Raw genomic sequence first — 13,938 nt, 5'->3', positions numbered from 1 at the left:
CTTCCTCTCCGCCCAATGCTTCATCAAGACTTGACAGACCGTTACAAGAACAATTTTACCAAAGCCTCTTTGAACAACATAGGCACAAGCATCTCGAGCCGCAAGAGCCTCCGCTGCCAAGGGCTGCAGAACCCCCTCATATACCTTGGTAGACGCTCCAAGGAAAGCAATGTGATCACGCGCCACCACACCGGACGCCGCTCGACCATCAATCTCACAGATCGCCCCATCCAAATTCAACTTAACAACACCTTGGGCCGGGGTACTCCACTTACATGGCTGGCGCACCCCCTTCTTAACCTCTTGATTCTTTGGTAGCTCCAAGAATTGCAACGTCTCCTGAATTACCTCCATGGTTTTGGAAGGGTTGTACCCACTCTTTCCATGTGTGATATTGTTTCTTGATGTCCAGATATTGTACATCACAGTGATGATCCTTGCCCGCTCCTCAGGTGTATATCTAGGATCACATAGGATATCGCGTGTCCATGTCAAGGGGTGCAACTTAGGGAGCTTCAGAAAGAGAACTTCTCTGGCTGCACACCAGAACTGAGATGCTATCACCAGAACCCACTCTTTTGATCATCCCAATGTCAACAGCTTCTCTACCAGCCAAAATCGCCCGCCAAGTCTTAGATGCAGTACTTGGTGCCGACACTTCCATCAAGTTTTTATTGTTACATAATAGCTGAGATGGGATCTTTTTATTTTTTAATTCTTTAGGCTATTTTTTACTCCCTCCGATCCACACTTATCATGGACTGGAGGGAGTAGAATACTTCTTCTGTTGTTTCTTAGGTGTTCTATGAATGATGAAGTGGATAATATCACATCGAGCCCACGAGCGACTTTGTAAGGCCGGGTTTAGTCGGGATGGGCCCAGACGTTTTCGATTGATCACGCATTGTATCAGCCCGGACCACCGCAGGTTGCCTACGTTGCCCTTCTCCTACCCACTCGCTGCAGGCCTGTACCAACCGAGAGGAGAGGAAATGGCGATGGCGGCGGCGAGGAGAGCCCTCCTGAATCACCTTCGCGTGCCGGTGGCGCGCCCGGCGACTGCAGCGGGAAGCGTCCCTGTTGCCAGGCTCCTGTCTTCGACCACGGAGGTGGAGAAGGGGTCGTTCCTCGACAAGGACGAGGTCGCCGACCGCGTTGTCTCCGTCATCAAGAACTTCCAGAAGATCGAACCTTCCAAGGTAACCGCGAAACAGTGCGCTCGTGTGGCCCGTACGTTTGGTAGATGTTATGGATCTCCTACCGTTTAGGCATGTATTTAGGGTTTTTGGCTCCAATCGCGGTATGTTTGCTTCGTGAACTGGATCTCCCAGCAAGAATTGGCCATAAAGTAGGTGGGTTTTCGGAGTTTTGCGCAGTACAAGGCGTTGCTTTGACAAATCGCCCATTTTTTTGGAGGTTCGAAGAGAAGGGGGCGAAGGGAACTGTGGCGTTTTTGCTATTTTATTGACCATTACACAAGATAGTTAAGAAAATACATTCGGAGACCTCTGATTAGTGGCTGATTTGTCCAAACTGGACACTGGCCGCCCCTGCAATGATTAGTTCCACATCGACTTGTGGAGATCAATTGACTGTTCGATGCCTTCAGTATCAATTTCACTGCATTATGTTCTTGCTTGTTAGTTACCATTAGGGGATATTTGTTTTCTGTTGTCTCCTCTAGTTTCATAGTATTAATTTAATACTGTTTCTTCGTTTCTCTTATCTATACATATATCATGACTGTGAAGTGGAAAAATGTTGATTTACCCCGTGATAAGTAATAGACCAGTATCGATGAGCCAAATATGTATTCCTAGGACCTGATTTGTTATTTATGTATGCATATTTGAAATTAGGACTATGTGTGCCATGTAGATATGTTGGAAAAATTATTTGGTGTCTTATGTCAGTGGATCCATCTTATTTGCAGCTTTCTGTTTATTTGCTCTGTAAACATCCTTACTATTTATTGCCGTATGAAGTGTCTCTGTGAAGTATTTGAGCATGAATTTTTGGTGTGAATTGCACAAAAACTCTAGTATATGAAATATGTGGAAATGATGTCAGTGCTAGCGGGCACAGATAAAGTCATTACTCAATAATGCTAAGTTCACCCCAAAATAACAGCATGGCATACTGATACCTTCTCTGTTTACCGTCAGCCTTGCCGCATTCCTTTGAGCTAAGCTTGAGCATGTCAAGCATGCTAATTAAGTTCATATAAGCAGTTTAGTCAAGCTTAGTGTTGTAGTTTAGCTAATCATGACTGCACTATTGATAGGGTCGTTTAAAACCATTGCTTTGAGTCCTAAACATGACTACACTCGACAGGTAGCTCAAAAATGTGCAAGTTTGGCCATTGGATGCAGAGCTAGTATTTTGTGACTACTGGAAACTCTGTGGTTGCCTACAAATTGCTTTTGCTGGACTGAGAAACAATTACGGGTTTTCTTACTGTCAAGAATTTTAGGTTAGAGATTGGCGTGGTAGTCTGCCTGCACGCTGACATTTTCTGGTCCACTTTCCAGGCATTTTGTGTTTAATTGTTTTGGTAAACAGTGGTACTTTTATTGCCCATCTACATTTGCATTAGTTCTCTATAAACCGAACCTGACTAGTATGAAGTGGTGTTTCTAACATTTGCATTAGTTCTCTATAAACCGAACCTGACTAGTATGAAGTGGTGTTTCTAATTTTCTGTGATGTTTGTTAAGAGAAGATTAATTCGTACTATGCAGATGCTTTAAACTGCCATTAATCCGCTCTCATGTTCCCGCGAAACCTTTGCAGGTGACTCCTAATGCTCATTTCCAGAAGGACCTCGGGCTGGACAGCCTGGACACGGTCGAGATCGTCATGGCCTTTGAGGAGGAATTCTGCTTGGAGATCCCTGACAACGAGGCGGAGAAGATCGATTCCATCAAGACGGCGGTCGACTTCATCGCCTCGCATCCTCAAGCGAAATAAGGATGCTTTCTTGCAGCATTTCTCGGTTCCCACCTTGGACGTGCTCTGTCTCTGGGAAGGACAGGTTTTTTTTTGGTCGTAGTTTCCCGTTAGGTGGAACTATGTGAGGATTACTCTGCTGATTTTGTGCCTGGTCACTAGCAAGCCTATGCTGGTTCCTTTTCTGTATCTGCTGGAATAAATAATGCACCGCACCATTTGTTGGCGATGATAGCTTCTTTTGCAGCCAAAGTTGCGTTCCTGGCTCACACTAATTCATATGTAATGAGAAATTGTAGCCTCAGATGGAATTTGTCAGTTTTTGCCTCGGTTGACGGTCACGCTACACTAGCCATCGCCAGTTAGGCTTTAGTTAGCAGTTAGATCATGGCCTCTGATTGCACAACCTTGAGTACAGTATTTGTTGTGAATCCAAGTGTTCAAAAGAAATCCCACTCTCAAGCCAAATTTTTAGCCGTACACAAAGGAGACCGAGAGTCCGACACGCCCCAAATTTAAGGTTTAGATTCTGCGACGTGCAGGCGCACGCGCAGTGTGAGGCACACACACGAACAGGCGTCACCACATTTGATCTGTCATGTGCACGAACGCTCACATGGGCAGGGCAAAAGGGCTCGTTCTGTTATTGGTCCCCTTTGCCGCTAGCATCACCATACGTACTGCGAATGAAGCTTTACACTTGTTAGCAAAATCAAGCTGCGAAATAAGAGTTGTAATGTTGGCCACGGTGTAGCACCGGCTTTAATTGTATTCCAGTTGAACTTGGACTTTGTGAATTAATATAAATGGCAACGACAGATTCTCAAAAAAAAGGTGGGGTTTGGATACAACCGCACAAGGCTAGAAGAGTACATTTGACAAAAGAACATCGAATGGACGATAATCACAAGGAAAATACGACCTGAAATTACCAGAATATTAGGAATAAATTACAATAATATTACCAAAAAAATTAAATGGCACTATATAATATTAGGATTAGGAATGTATTGCATCGCAGTTACGTTTAACAGCCTGTTAATAGCAGACTAAATAACAAGGATTGCATAATTTCCGCACAAAGTAGCATGGAGTCTTTTGGGCAAAATATAGCTGCTACTCGGGTTGCAAGCGGACGCCCCGTACAAGCCTGCATAAACAGGGGCTAATTCAAACTAGACTAATTTGCCAAAAGATGCTACAACTAGCCTAACGTTTAGACTACAAAGCGGGCTGGATCCAGGCGCAGATCTGCATCCCTAGCTGCTACTTGAGTGACAGTCAACAATTCCAGACATCAAGTAAAACAAAGCTCATCTACGGAAGCACTAGGATCTCAACAACATCTTAGAAGTCCTTGACGACAAACACATGACAAGTGCTCCATCTAGAGCCTCCTTGCAGCATCTTAACCTGAGAGTTCTTTTGTGGTACCCTCAAATGAATTATGGCCATTAATTTCCGTCCATCCAATGGACCAAATCAATTCATACCACGGTTCAAAACTGGAGTGGTATGTTACATACCTCTGCAAATTTTCTCACCTCAAGAAAAAAAATAGAGACGGGCCCGGCCCAACAGAAAGGACCAGCCCGGTAGTTTTGTCCAGCCCCAGATCTGCCAGTAGTCGATCCGGGCGTCATCTACTGCAATGCTGGGGAGCTCTCACCACCGCCACCGCCGCCGCTCTCTCCTTTCCCCAACTCCGGCGCCACCGTCTCCTTGCCCCCGTCTTCTGTTCCAACACCAGAAGCTCATCCTCGACACGCAGCCACCCCAGCGCATTTCCGACTATGTCATGGACGTCCGTGCGTGTCACCGCGCCAGCCAACGCGCATCCTCTCCTCTCCGGCATCTCGTCTCCCTTGCCGGTCTTCTCCGCTCGCACGTCAACAACGCTGACCTGCTTCCCGTCGGTGTCCCCTAACTCCCTCCGCCATCCCCGCAATACAGTCTCGGCGGCAGCGGCCTTGGCCCTTGGCCTCGCGTAGATCCAAGATCGACGGTGCCGTCCTCGCCGCTCGCCAACGCGGCCAAGCCGACCTCGCGATTCCGGGAGCGGTGTCTGGCTGTCATCGCGGCGCGCCGCCTGTGTCGTCTCGGCGGAGGTGCGGGTGGTGGTAGGAGGCCGACGAACTCCTTCCATTCAAGGTCAAATGGAAGAAGCCGATGGGAGGCGTCGCCTTCTCAACGTCTATGGCTTCCATTGCAAGCTGCAGGTGCGGTTGATTCTTGCTTCATGTATTTTTTCGATCTTAAATTAGGTGCTCGTTACATGCATCGTCCTCTGTACATTTAGACTTTTGATGAGTTTGATCTGCATACGGACATGCCGGTGAGAGATGAGATGAGGTATCTAAGAAATTGACTCAACATGCCTATATACAAATATTTTTCTGTTCCATGAGAATTCAGTAGAATGTGAAGTCACAATTTTACGAAGACCAAATCAGAAAAGTTTTCAACGAGAATTACGATTGATTAGCTTTGTCACACAAAGATTGACAACACTATTACAGTTTTTTCTCCAAAGACAGCTACTAATTGAATTAGTTCAGAAGCATCTCTCCAAAAGAGTATGACTGTATGACACAATTAAGTTAACCGAACAAATTGTGGCATTCAGGGATATCGGACAGATTCTCCAACCCATTTAGAAGTACCCCAGATTGTATCTCTTTCATTCATTCAGGTTAGTCGCTAGCAGATCCATGGCATCTTGCTTTCCTTTCAAATTTTGATGCACTTGGTTAGCCATAGACAAAAACTTCCCAACAACACATAATTGACAGTATAAGTGTAGCACCTGGAGAATATCAACGTCGGACATGATATAAATTTGTGTAGTTGGTATATTTGTTTGGTGTTCCAGGAACAAGTAACAATGCTTGAGTTCCATATACATTAGTATATATACTGTAAAATTTGAACTCATCAAATTAAGTACCTGAAACCCATTTGGAAATAAGCAGGCACAAAAAGGATATGGCTACACAAGATGCCTCGAAATTTAAATAGCTTACAAGCACATTACATCACATGCCCCTTAAAAACTTACAGTTATCAGGTTATCAATAGTATGAAATGATATCATTCAAGTACACCGGACATATATCTGCAACCCTACTGAAGTCACCAGAGGCCTGCCGTCATATTGATATCATATCATGCATGTCCTCCGTCTTGTAGCCTTTTTGTACACTTCCTTATAAAGCTCATGTCTTTTGGTCGGAGCTTCTATTTTACCCACAGAAACAAAGTGCTACATTTTTACTTAAGATGGTTTTTGTTGAACAGTTGAAGAAGCAGGGCAGAACCGTTCGGGAACTGAAAAGGAGGGTTCTGAAGCTTGAGTTCTGCCTCGAAGAATCATGGTCTCGTGTCCGAAAACTTCATAGAATAGCGACTTTTATTAACCTCATTTGTGAGACCTATAACAGCTCTATGTCGTTCTGTTACGCAGAGGCTGAGCATTTTTTGTGTGGAAAATGTGCTCAGGGAATAGCAAAGCAACTGGTTAGGGTGGCGATATCTGAAGCCGCCAGGAAGAGATAGATAAAGAAGTCACCTACATGCTCCATAAGAAGGCCTTGCATAAGATAACCACATAGATTATTTCTCCTTTTCAAGCTATATAGTGCCCATTTCCCATCTCCAGAGGACATTGAATCACCGCCAGCTCCACTCTCCCCTACAGAGAAGCGCACGCAGGAGTACAATCTGCTTCTACATGTGAACGAGGTGATCGACCGCGGCCCTTTGATGATGGAGGGCACTGATTTCTACCTTGACGAGGATGAAGACGTGAGCTGCAAGCACAAGTTTGAGACCTGATGGGCAAGATCGACGGCACAGGTCCTGGTGTTTATGGCGAGGCATGATTGGAGTTTGCTATGATCATCTTATATCCAGTGTTTAATTCAGTTTCTTAGGGTTGGTAGTAGTAGTTTTTAATCCAGTTTGGTACTACGTGTATTTAATTCAGATTGTCATTTGGTTTGATTCTAGTTATCTTGTTTGATTCAGAATTTTTGTTATTCAGTAAACAAATTTTGTTGTTTTGCTTATTGCCAGCAGCAGCATCTGTATTTAGCTTCATAGTTTAAAGAAAAGCAAGACTACACATTTTCATTTGCTTGTGATAGCCAACCTGACACTTCAAACTATATATCCACCCTAGAGGATATCCAAAAGAAAAAGGAGATACCTGAGTATCTCAAATAGCCAACCCCAGCTTTCGTCTCAACTCTGATGCTCATGTGCCCACTAGAGATAAAGTGACAGGGTGATGGCCGGCGTTGTTTACATTGTGCCCAAGGAAATGGAAGAATCCACCTCTCAAAAGTAGTGAATTCGAAATATATACATTCATCTAATCATGAATCATTGCGATGCCCAGTCCATTCGATCAATGATCAAAACCGACAGAGACGCTTCAGTGTGTACACACGCAGCTACTTAGTCATTCAGCAGGGTAACACTGCAGTGACTGAACTGAAGAACATATTCATTTGGTTGACAAAACTGAGTAACTAAAACTAGTTCATGTAATAAAAGCATCTAATGGTCGCACTGACGGGGTTGCGGTCAACGCCAATGTCCCTGCAATCACCTTCTGTCAGGCTCCAGCGGTGCACCACCAGAAGCGATATCTTCTGCTCCTACAAATCAGGAGAACGTTTCAAATTTCAGTTTCATATGTTTATAGATTATCTACCATCGATCTGCTGCAAATTATCAAATAAACTGCACATGTGCAAATGTGACTCTTGCCCCGTTATCCACCCTGACCTGATCTTCAATTAGTGAGTCAACCCTGACCTGATCTTCAATTAGTGAGTACGGTACTTACAACATAAAACTATTTTTTAAGGTACCTCTTCAAATTTTAAGCACACGACATGACATTACCTTCAGATTTATTTAGACAACTCAGATGCTATTTAGATATAACCAACCGATTTGGCAACGTGAAAATCCATGTCACACCCCCCCTAATGAGGAACAAAATGATCTATCAGTAAACCGCAAGGAGGCTATGACAGGTAAAAAGGTGTACCAAAAAGCAACTTTCTGTTCCATTCTGATAACGTGCAGCAAAAGGTGCAAATCTACAATATAAATATATCTCCAAGAAGGTATTTTCTCTAAGAGGGAAATTGGAGCATTCATGCACACCATTTACCTGATAATTGTCACACCCAAATGAGGAACAGATGCAAATTTTCTCGAAAAAGGAACAGATGCAAGCAATGGATAAGACTGTACTCAGGAACAAGTAGCTCAAACCATTTTCATATGTGACGATCACTGGACAATTTGAGCTGATTTTTTTTCTCACGTATTTGCTCTTAAATTGTTTCCAGGAAGCTATTTCGGGATTGTTGCAGCTATCCTTAATTAGCGGCACTAAATTTCGCAAGGGGGGAAGTTGATTCCTCTGTTTTGAAAGATGCATGGCAAATCCAAGTTCCATGTTGACATAGCTGCTGAACTTCTTATGTTACCTTTATTCGTTCATGTTCTCTACTATGTGCTTGCTCGAATGACTATCGACACGTACTATATGTAAAATGTGATCCTAGAACCTTGACATATGCTCTCTGTAATTGTGTCATGTTAACATCGGAAGTCATGATGTTTACAATGCAAGTATCAGCATGGATGTTCGAAGTCGACAACCTAAAGCCTGAAAGTGTCACCTAATCATATTGCCTAGAATGTTCATTCATATGCGATATCAGTTAGTTAGTTAACTTGAACACAAAGGACCAGTAAAATAGCATCTTGAGTTTAACAAGAAAATATTTAATGCTACCCAAAAAAAGGAGATGTTAGCCTATGGTATTACCAAGTATTAATAAGAAATAAGGCTTTACACAATAATAATAATCAAATTATGTGATGACAACGAATCAACTGCATGAATCTTGTGATGATTTACCGTTTCTCTGCAATTTATCTAAACGCACTTGCTATCCTGGTTTGTTCTTCACATCACCAAAGGAGAAAAATTCAGGAAAAAAGAAGAATGGATGATAGCCCACGTCAATTTTAAAGATGGATGATAGCCAGAGCAGTTAGCAAAAGAACTTCAGAATATGCTCATAGTGGTTCATCATTCCAGCAAATGAAAATCACAAAAATAAGAAAGCAAAGCAGAACCATATTCATTGCGCTGGCGGATTAGAGCAGAGGGTATGGATTATTTACTTCAGATCAACAAGAAATAGAGCAATATGCTACCTAGACTCGGCGTCCCTCGATGTTGCAGCGGCATCGACCTGGTGCTGGCCATGCAGGACCGGGCTGACCCGGTGGTGGTGCCGGTCGCCCTCGATGAATGACGACAGGGATTCGATGGCGGCGGCGGTGGTCGCCCTCGATGCAGGATGACGACGAGTCCATGGCGGCAGCGGTGGTCGCCCTTGATGCAGGACGATGGGGAGTCTACGGCGGCTGTCGCCCTGGATGGACACCGGCGAGTCGATGGCGGCGCCAGCGGTCGGCCTCCATGCAGGAGGCCGGGTTATCGATGGCGGCGTGGTCGCCCTCTATGCAGGTTGAGGGGATGTCAATGTCGACGGCGGCGATTGTCACGTACGGCGCCATGTGCTGGGCTAATTGTTGGGCCGGTTGGAGTAGTTTATTTTTTTAATACCAACCTATTGATGGGCTGCCGGACCTAATCTAAATCGGTTAATCGTGACCGTTGCTGAAATCATACCTCTCCCCTTCCTAGAAGTGGTAAAAGGTACTGTAAAAGAAGCCTAACCTGAAGGGCATAAAGAAGAGTCAGGAAATTTCATTAAACCAATGGTCTCCAATAATTGAATTTTGCACGAGCCCTCTCTTCATGGACAATTAGTATTGATTTCTGGTAATTTGCATCTAACCATGTTTTAAATTTAATCAGTGTTTGAACACTAAATCAACATGTCATTACCAGGACAGATAAAAGCAGGAAAAATATAACCATAAACTATGATACTTGTAAACCACTCTACATTTCTACAACCAATATGCTTAATCAATATAAGCAACAATAGCTAGGATCAGCTGCTTGCTGCCATTGGCAGAAAAACTTTAAAAATACCAAGTGAGAATTAGATAATTTAATCAGCTAACTATCTCTACCTAATGTGCAAATTATAAGCTCATGTCCAAATTATATCTACCTAATTAGCAACTTAGATAAATTCAAGAGCTAGCTCTCGCTACAACTACCTTGAAATGCGACACTCAGATTAAGAAGTAATCGATCTGAGCTAACTGATACTACAATGAATGAACTAGCGCATGCAGAGACATAGTACTGACAATATTAATCAGATCTAGACGAAGAATTAAGCACCAGATATTAAACATATATATTAAGTTTTCAAATCAAAATCCAAGGAACTAGTACATTTTTCAAATGACAGTATAAACAACCATCGTGAGAACTATACGGAAATAATAACAATATATGATGCGTGCCTCAGCAAATAGAAGACGTACCTTCACACCACTTGTGACAGCTTGGCCACTGCCTTCCTTAACCAAAGCAGAGCCACTCGGGGGTCATCTTCTTTTGAGCTCAAGAAGATTTCTCTGTTATCTGGATCCTTGAATACATCAGCTGCTGTGACCTTCTCATCGGTTGACAATGCCATTGTCATCATTTCAGAGATGCATCTCTTGATCGAGTAATCTCCAGCTTGAGCAACCTTATTTTTATTAGCCAACTGAGCAGGTTCTATCTCAATTTGTTTTTCTCTCATGAAAATGTATCTTTCCATACTTCCTGCAATGTCATTGGAACTCTGCTTCTTTGACTTCTTACTCTCTTTCTCTTCTTTGTTCCTTGTTGTAGTAGGAGCTCTCTTATTTATCCTCTGTAAAGTCCTTGCCACACTTTCATCTTCATCATCGATAGTAATGTGGTCTCTTAAATTTGCATCTTCTTGTACATTGTAAGTCCAACTCTCTTCAAAGCCTGGAAATGTAGACTCGTTGTGACTGAGCTCATCTCTATTATCAACTTGTGTAAGATTTCGATGTTGTGGTGGCTGGGTAGAATTGACATTGTAGGTTCCTTCGGCTATTTGCCTATCGTACAACTCTCCCAATGCATCAAACAGCGGGAAGGACTTAGTTTTGAACTTCTTGATTTTTGGGAATGAAATGACTAGGTTGTCCCAAAGAGCATCTTCTGCTTCAAGCATAGACCTTGTATCATTCCATCCTACTCCACTTTGCATCCTTGCATCTTTGAGCATTTTATATTGTCTTTTCAGCTCCTTCTCTTTTTCTTTGATTTGGCTCTTTGTGTAAGACACATACGTATTTCTTTCATGAAACTCCTTGACAATTTTGCTCCAAGCTTCAGAAGACCATCCAATCTGACCCCTGTAGCGAGCAGTGTTGTGTTCATGTAGCAGATCAACAAGAGACTTCTCTAAGTGCGAGTTCCAAGCAGCTCTTTCGTTTTCTACATAAGACAAGGTAACATAATGGTTATAGCAGAATGGAGATGTAATGAAATAAAATAAAAACTTTCTAATGGATGCAAAAAGTAATATTACAACTATATATGAAACAAATAGAACAATGAGTTCAAAAAAACAAAAACAAAAAAGATACCTTGATTGTTAGCCTCTTTTGACGAACCTACTTTAGGAGATATTCTTTTGCTTTCAGCTGCCTTCTTCACGTTCAAGTTGTATCTGGGGGAAACTCTTGGAGCCATTCGCCAAGGTACTTCTACAATTCTTAACAGCCAATAAATGGTTATTTGAATGCTGATTATTTCATAACTAACATGTCTGGTCACGAATCTGAACTAACCCATTACAAATTATTTCTCCTATTTCCCCCGACACAATTAAATAGGATAGTCACACCAATTGAACATTGGTGTAAGTGACATGATAAGATTTGTACTTATTTCTGTTTTTATTCGAGAAGAGGATCAATTTTCCAAACTGCCAGGATATAGTAGTATTGTGTGGTGGTCCGGAACTCATGTGCTGATCTTTCCTTTACCAGACTGATATAAATTGAGCATTCGTAGTGAGATTAATACTATTTCAAGCATGAAACTAAACGGCAGAAGCTAGTGACACCCTTTGACGTTCTCCTTGATCAATACATAAAAAACAATTGCAAGGGCTAGCACAACAGGGTCGACAGCTATACTTCCACGGATACATCACCACCGGCATAATTGTTTAAGAACAGGAACAGGAAAACGAAAGAAAACCGGAACCACTGTAACCCTAGCCGGCGGACATGGACAGGACAGCTACCCCAAATTCATAAGAGGAAGAGAAGGAGACGAGCTTACCGGCGGGAGGAGAGGTGGCCGTCAAGCCGTCTTCTCTGCTGATGTCGCCTTCTACTCCGCCGCACCGGTCGCCTCTCTCCGCCCCGCCGCACCGCCGGCCCGCGTAGCTTCCGTTTTCCTCGCCCGCCGCGGCGTCAGCCTCGTTTTTCCTCTTCCCATTCCACGCCTCCACCCTGCTGAGCTCGATATTTCTATGGACCCCTGCAAAAGAGTGGGTTTCAATGGAGTAAATTACATATACATACCACAATTGGAACACCGGTTACAGAATGGTACCATTTTTTTATAACTTTTACAAGTAAATACCACATTTGGGGCATGTCGTAACAGATTGGTCCAATTCTCGTCTAATGATGTTTTTGACAACTTTCCTAATTATTTGGACCCATTTGACAGGGCTGAGTTGGCAATGGAGGTGAGGAGGAGCTCAGGTGGATGTGTGGCCCAAGTGTTAGTGGCCCATCCTATTTCCCTAATCTTCTTCTGGCTCGTCACTCGAGCCCGCACCAGTCCGGAGCTCGCCGGCGGCCGCCCCAACCAGAGCTCGCCCGTGGTCGCCCAGCCCATGTCGGAGCTCGCTGGTGCCGCCGGCGCCTAGGCTCGACCGTGGCCGCCGTGGTCGCCCTAGCTCGCCTCGGCCAGAGCTCGCCCGTGGTCGCCCAGCCCACGCCGGAGCTCGCTGGTGGCCGCTGGCGCCTGGGTTCACCTGTGGCCGCCGTGGTCGCCCTAGCTCGCCCCGGCGGCAGCTCGTTCCCGCGCCCGTCCACCTGCTCCCCATCTGACAGCCCCATCGTTTCTCCGGCAGCTCGTGCCCCCGCCTGTCCGCCTCCTGCGCCAGCCCGCCGGCTCCGTAGCTGCCGGCCCCGCCGCTGCTCCGGTGTGGACGCCCGTGCCCGTTCGCCTTCTGCGGCGGCCCTCCGGCTCCGAAGCTGCAGGCCCTTGCCACTGGCCGCTCGTGCCCGTGCCAGAGCTTGCATGTTGCCGCCGTGGCTGCCCGTGCCGGATCGAGCATGAGCAACTCACAGAGGAAAAAGCTCGATGCTCCCACGGCGGCGCGCCTCTTCCTCATCCGCGGTGGACGGCGGCGCCGCTCGCGATGGTCGCCCTAGCTCGCCTCGCTGGCGGCATGGTGGCCGCCCTAGCTCGCCCCGAGCTGCGCACGATGGGAATGGCTTTAGAGGAGAGAGAAATAAGTGGAGAAGAAAAAATAGATGAGGCTGACATATGGGCCCCACCTCCACCTCAGCTCTATGTCCACATATGCTGCCAACTCAGCACTTACAAATGGGCCTCACTTGTCAGATTTGCAATCAGAACCGTGTAGAAAAACCATTAGACAAGAATTGGACCAATCTGTTACGACATCCCCAGAAGTGGTATTTACTTGTGAAAATTACCGAAGATGGTACCATCCTGTAACCGGTGCCCCAATTGTGGTATGTATATGTAATTTACTCGTTTCTATGGGATGCACCGGGAAAGAATACCCACCGGGCCTGGAACGAAACCAGGTCGGTAAATTTGATGGGTATTGGACCCCAGCCGACCATGCCTTACCTGGGCAATTTGAGTGAACAATCTACAAATGTTAGTGGAAAAAAATCGTCCGCCCGTGGGCCGTCTGATCTGATTTTTTAAGAGTGAATTTCACTTTTTACTTC

At 44.7% G+C, this 13,938-nt stretch overlaps 2 protein-coding genes across 2 annotated transcripts; one reads left to right on the top strand and one right to left on the bottom strand.

The window, feature by feature from the left end:
• Nucleotides 1–944: 944 nt before the first annotated feature.
• Nucleotides 945–3,276, top strand: LOC124650595 (acyl carrier protein 2, mitochondrial-like). The gene is made up of 2 exons (XM_047190112.1): nucleotides 945–1,199; nucleotides 2,794–3,276. The coding sequence occupies exons 1-2, from the start codon at nucleotides 993–995 to the stop codon at nucleotides 2,968–2,970; spliced, it is 384 nt and encodes a 127-aa protein (XP_047046068.1). The 5' UTR covers nucleotides 945–992; the 3' UTR covers nucleotides 2,971–3,276.
• A 744-nt stretch (nucleotides 3,277–4,020) lies between these two features.
• Nucleotides 4,021–13,346, bottom strand: LOC124648793. Its single transcript, XM_047188500.1, has 5 exons — nucleotides 12,785–13,346; nucleotides 12,278–12,478; nucleotides 11,575–11,694; nucleotides 10,450–11,422; nucleotides 4,021–4,362 (listed from the first exon to the last, which is right to left on the bottom strand). The coding sequence occupies exons 1-4, from the start codon at nucleotides 13,344–13,346 to the stop codon at nucleotides 10,452–10,454; spliced, it is 1,854 nt and encodes a 617-aa protein (XP_047044456.1). The 3' UTR covers nucleotides 4,021–4,362; nucleotides 10,450–10,451.
• Nucleotides 13,347–13,938: the final 592 nt, after the last annotated feature.

Source organism: Lolium rigidum, chromosome 4 (genome assembly GCF_022539505.1).
Source record: "Lolium rigidum isolate FL_2022 chromosome 4, APGP_CSIRO_Lrig_0.1, whole genome shotgun sequence".
Classification (NCBI taxonomy): Eukaryota; Viridiplantae; Streptophyta; class Magnoliopsida; order Poales; family Poaceae; genus Lolium; species Lolium rigidum.
This window is presented reverse-complemented; position numbering and strand designations above follow the sequence as displayed.

Excerpts from the sequence above, each read along its gene's own strand:
- LOC124650595 (XM_047190112.1), top strand. The coding sequence starts at position 993 with ATGGCGATGGCGGCGGCGAGGAGAGCCCTCCTGAATCACCTTCGCGTG. Across the intron at positions 1,200-2,793 it reads AGAAGATCGAACCTTCCAAG|GTGACTCCTAATGCTCATTT; the intron begins GTAACCGCGAAA and ends AAACCTTTGCAG.
- LOC124648793 (XM_047188500.1), bottom strand. The coding sequence starts at position 13,346 with ATGAGGAAGAGGCGCGCCGCCGTGGGAGCATCGAGCTTTTTCCTCTGT. Across the intron at positions 12,479-12,784 it reads CGCCGGCGAGCTCCGGACTG|GGGTCCATAGAAATATCGAG; the intron begins GTGCGGGCTCGA and ends ACTCTTTTGCAG. Across the intron at positions 11,423-11,574 it reads AAAAGAGGCTAACAATCAAG|AAAACGAAAGAGCTGCTTGG; the intron begins GTATCTTTTTTG and ends TGTCTTATGTAG.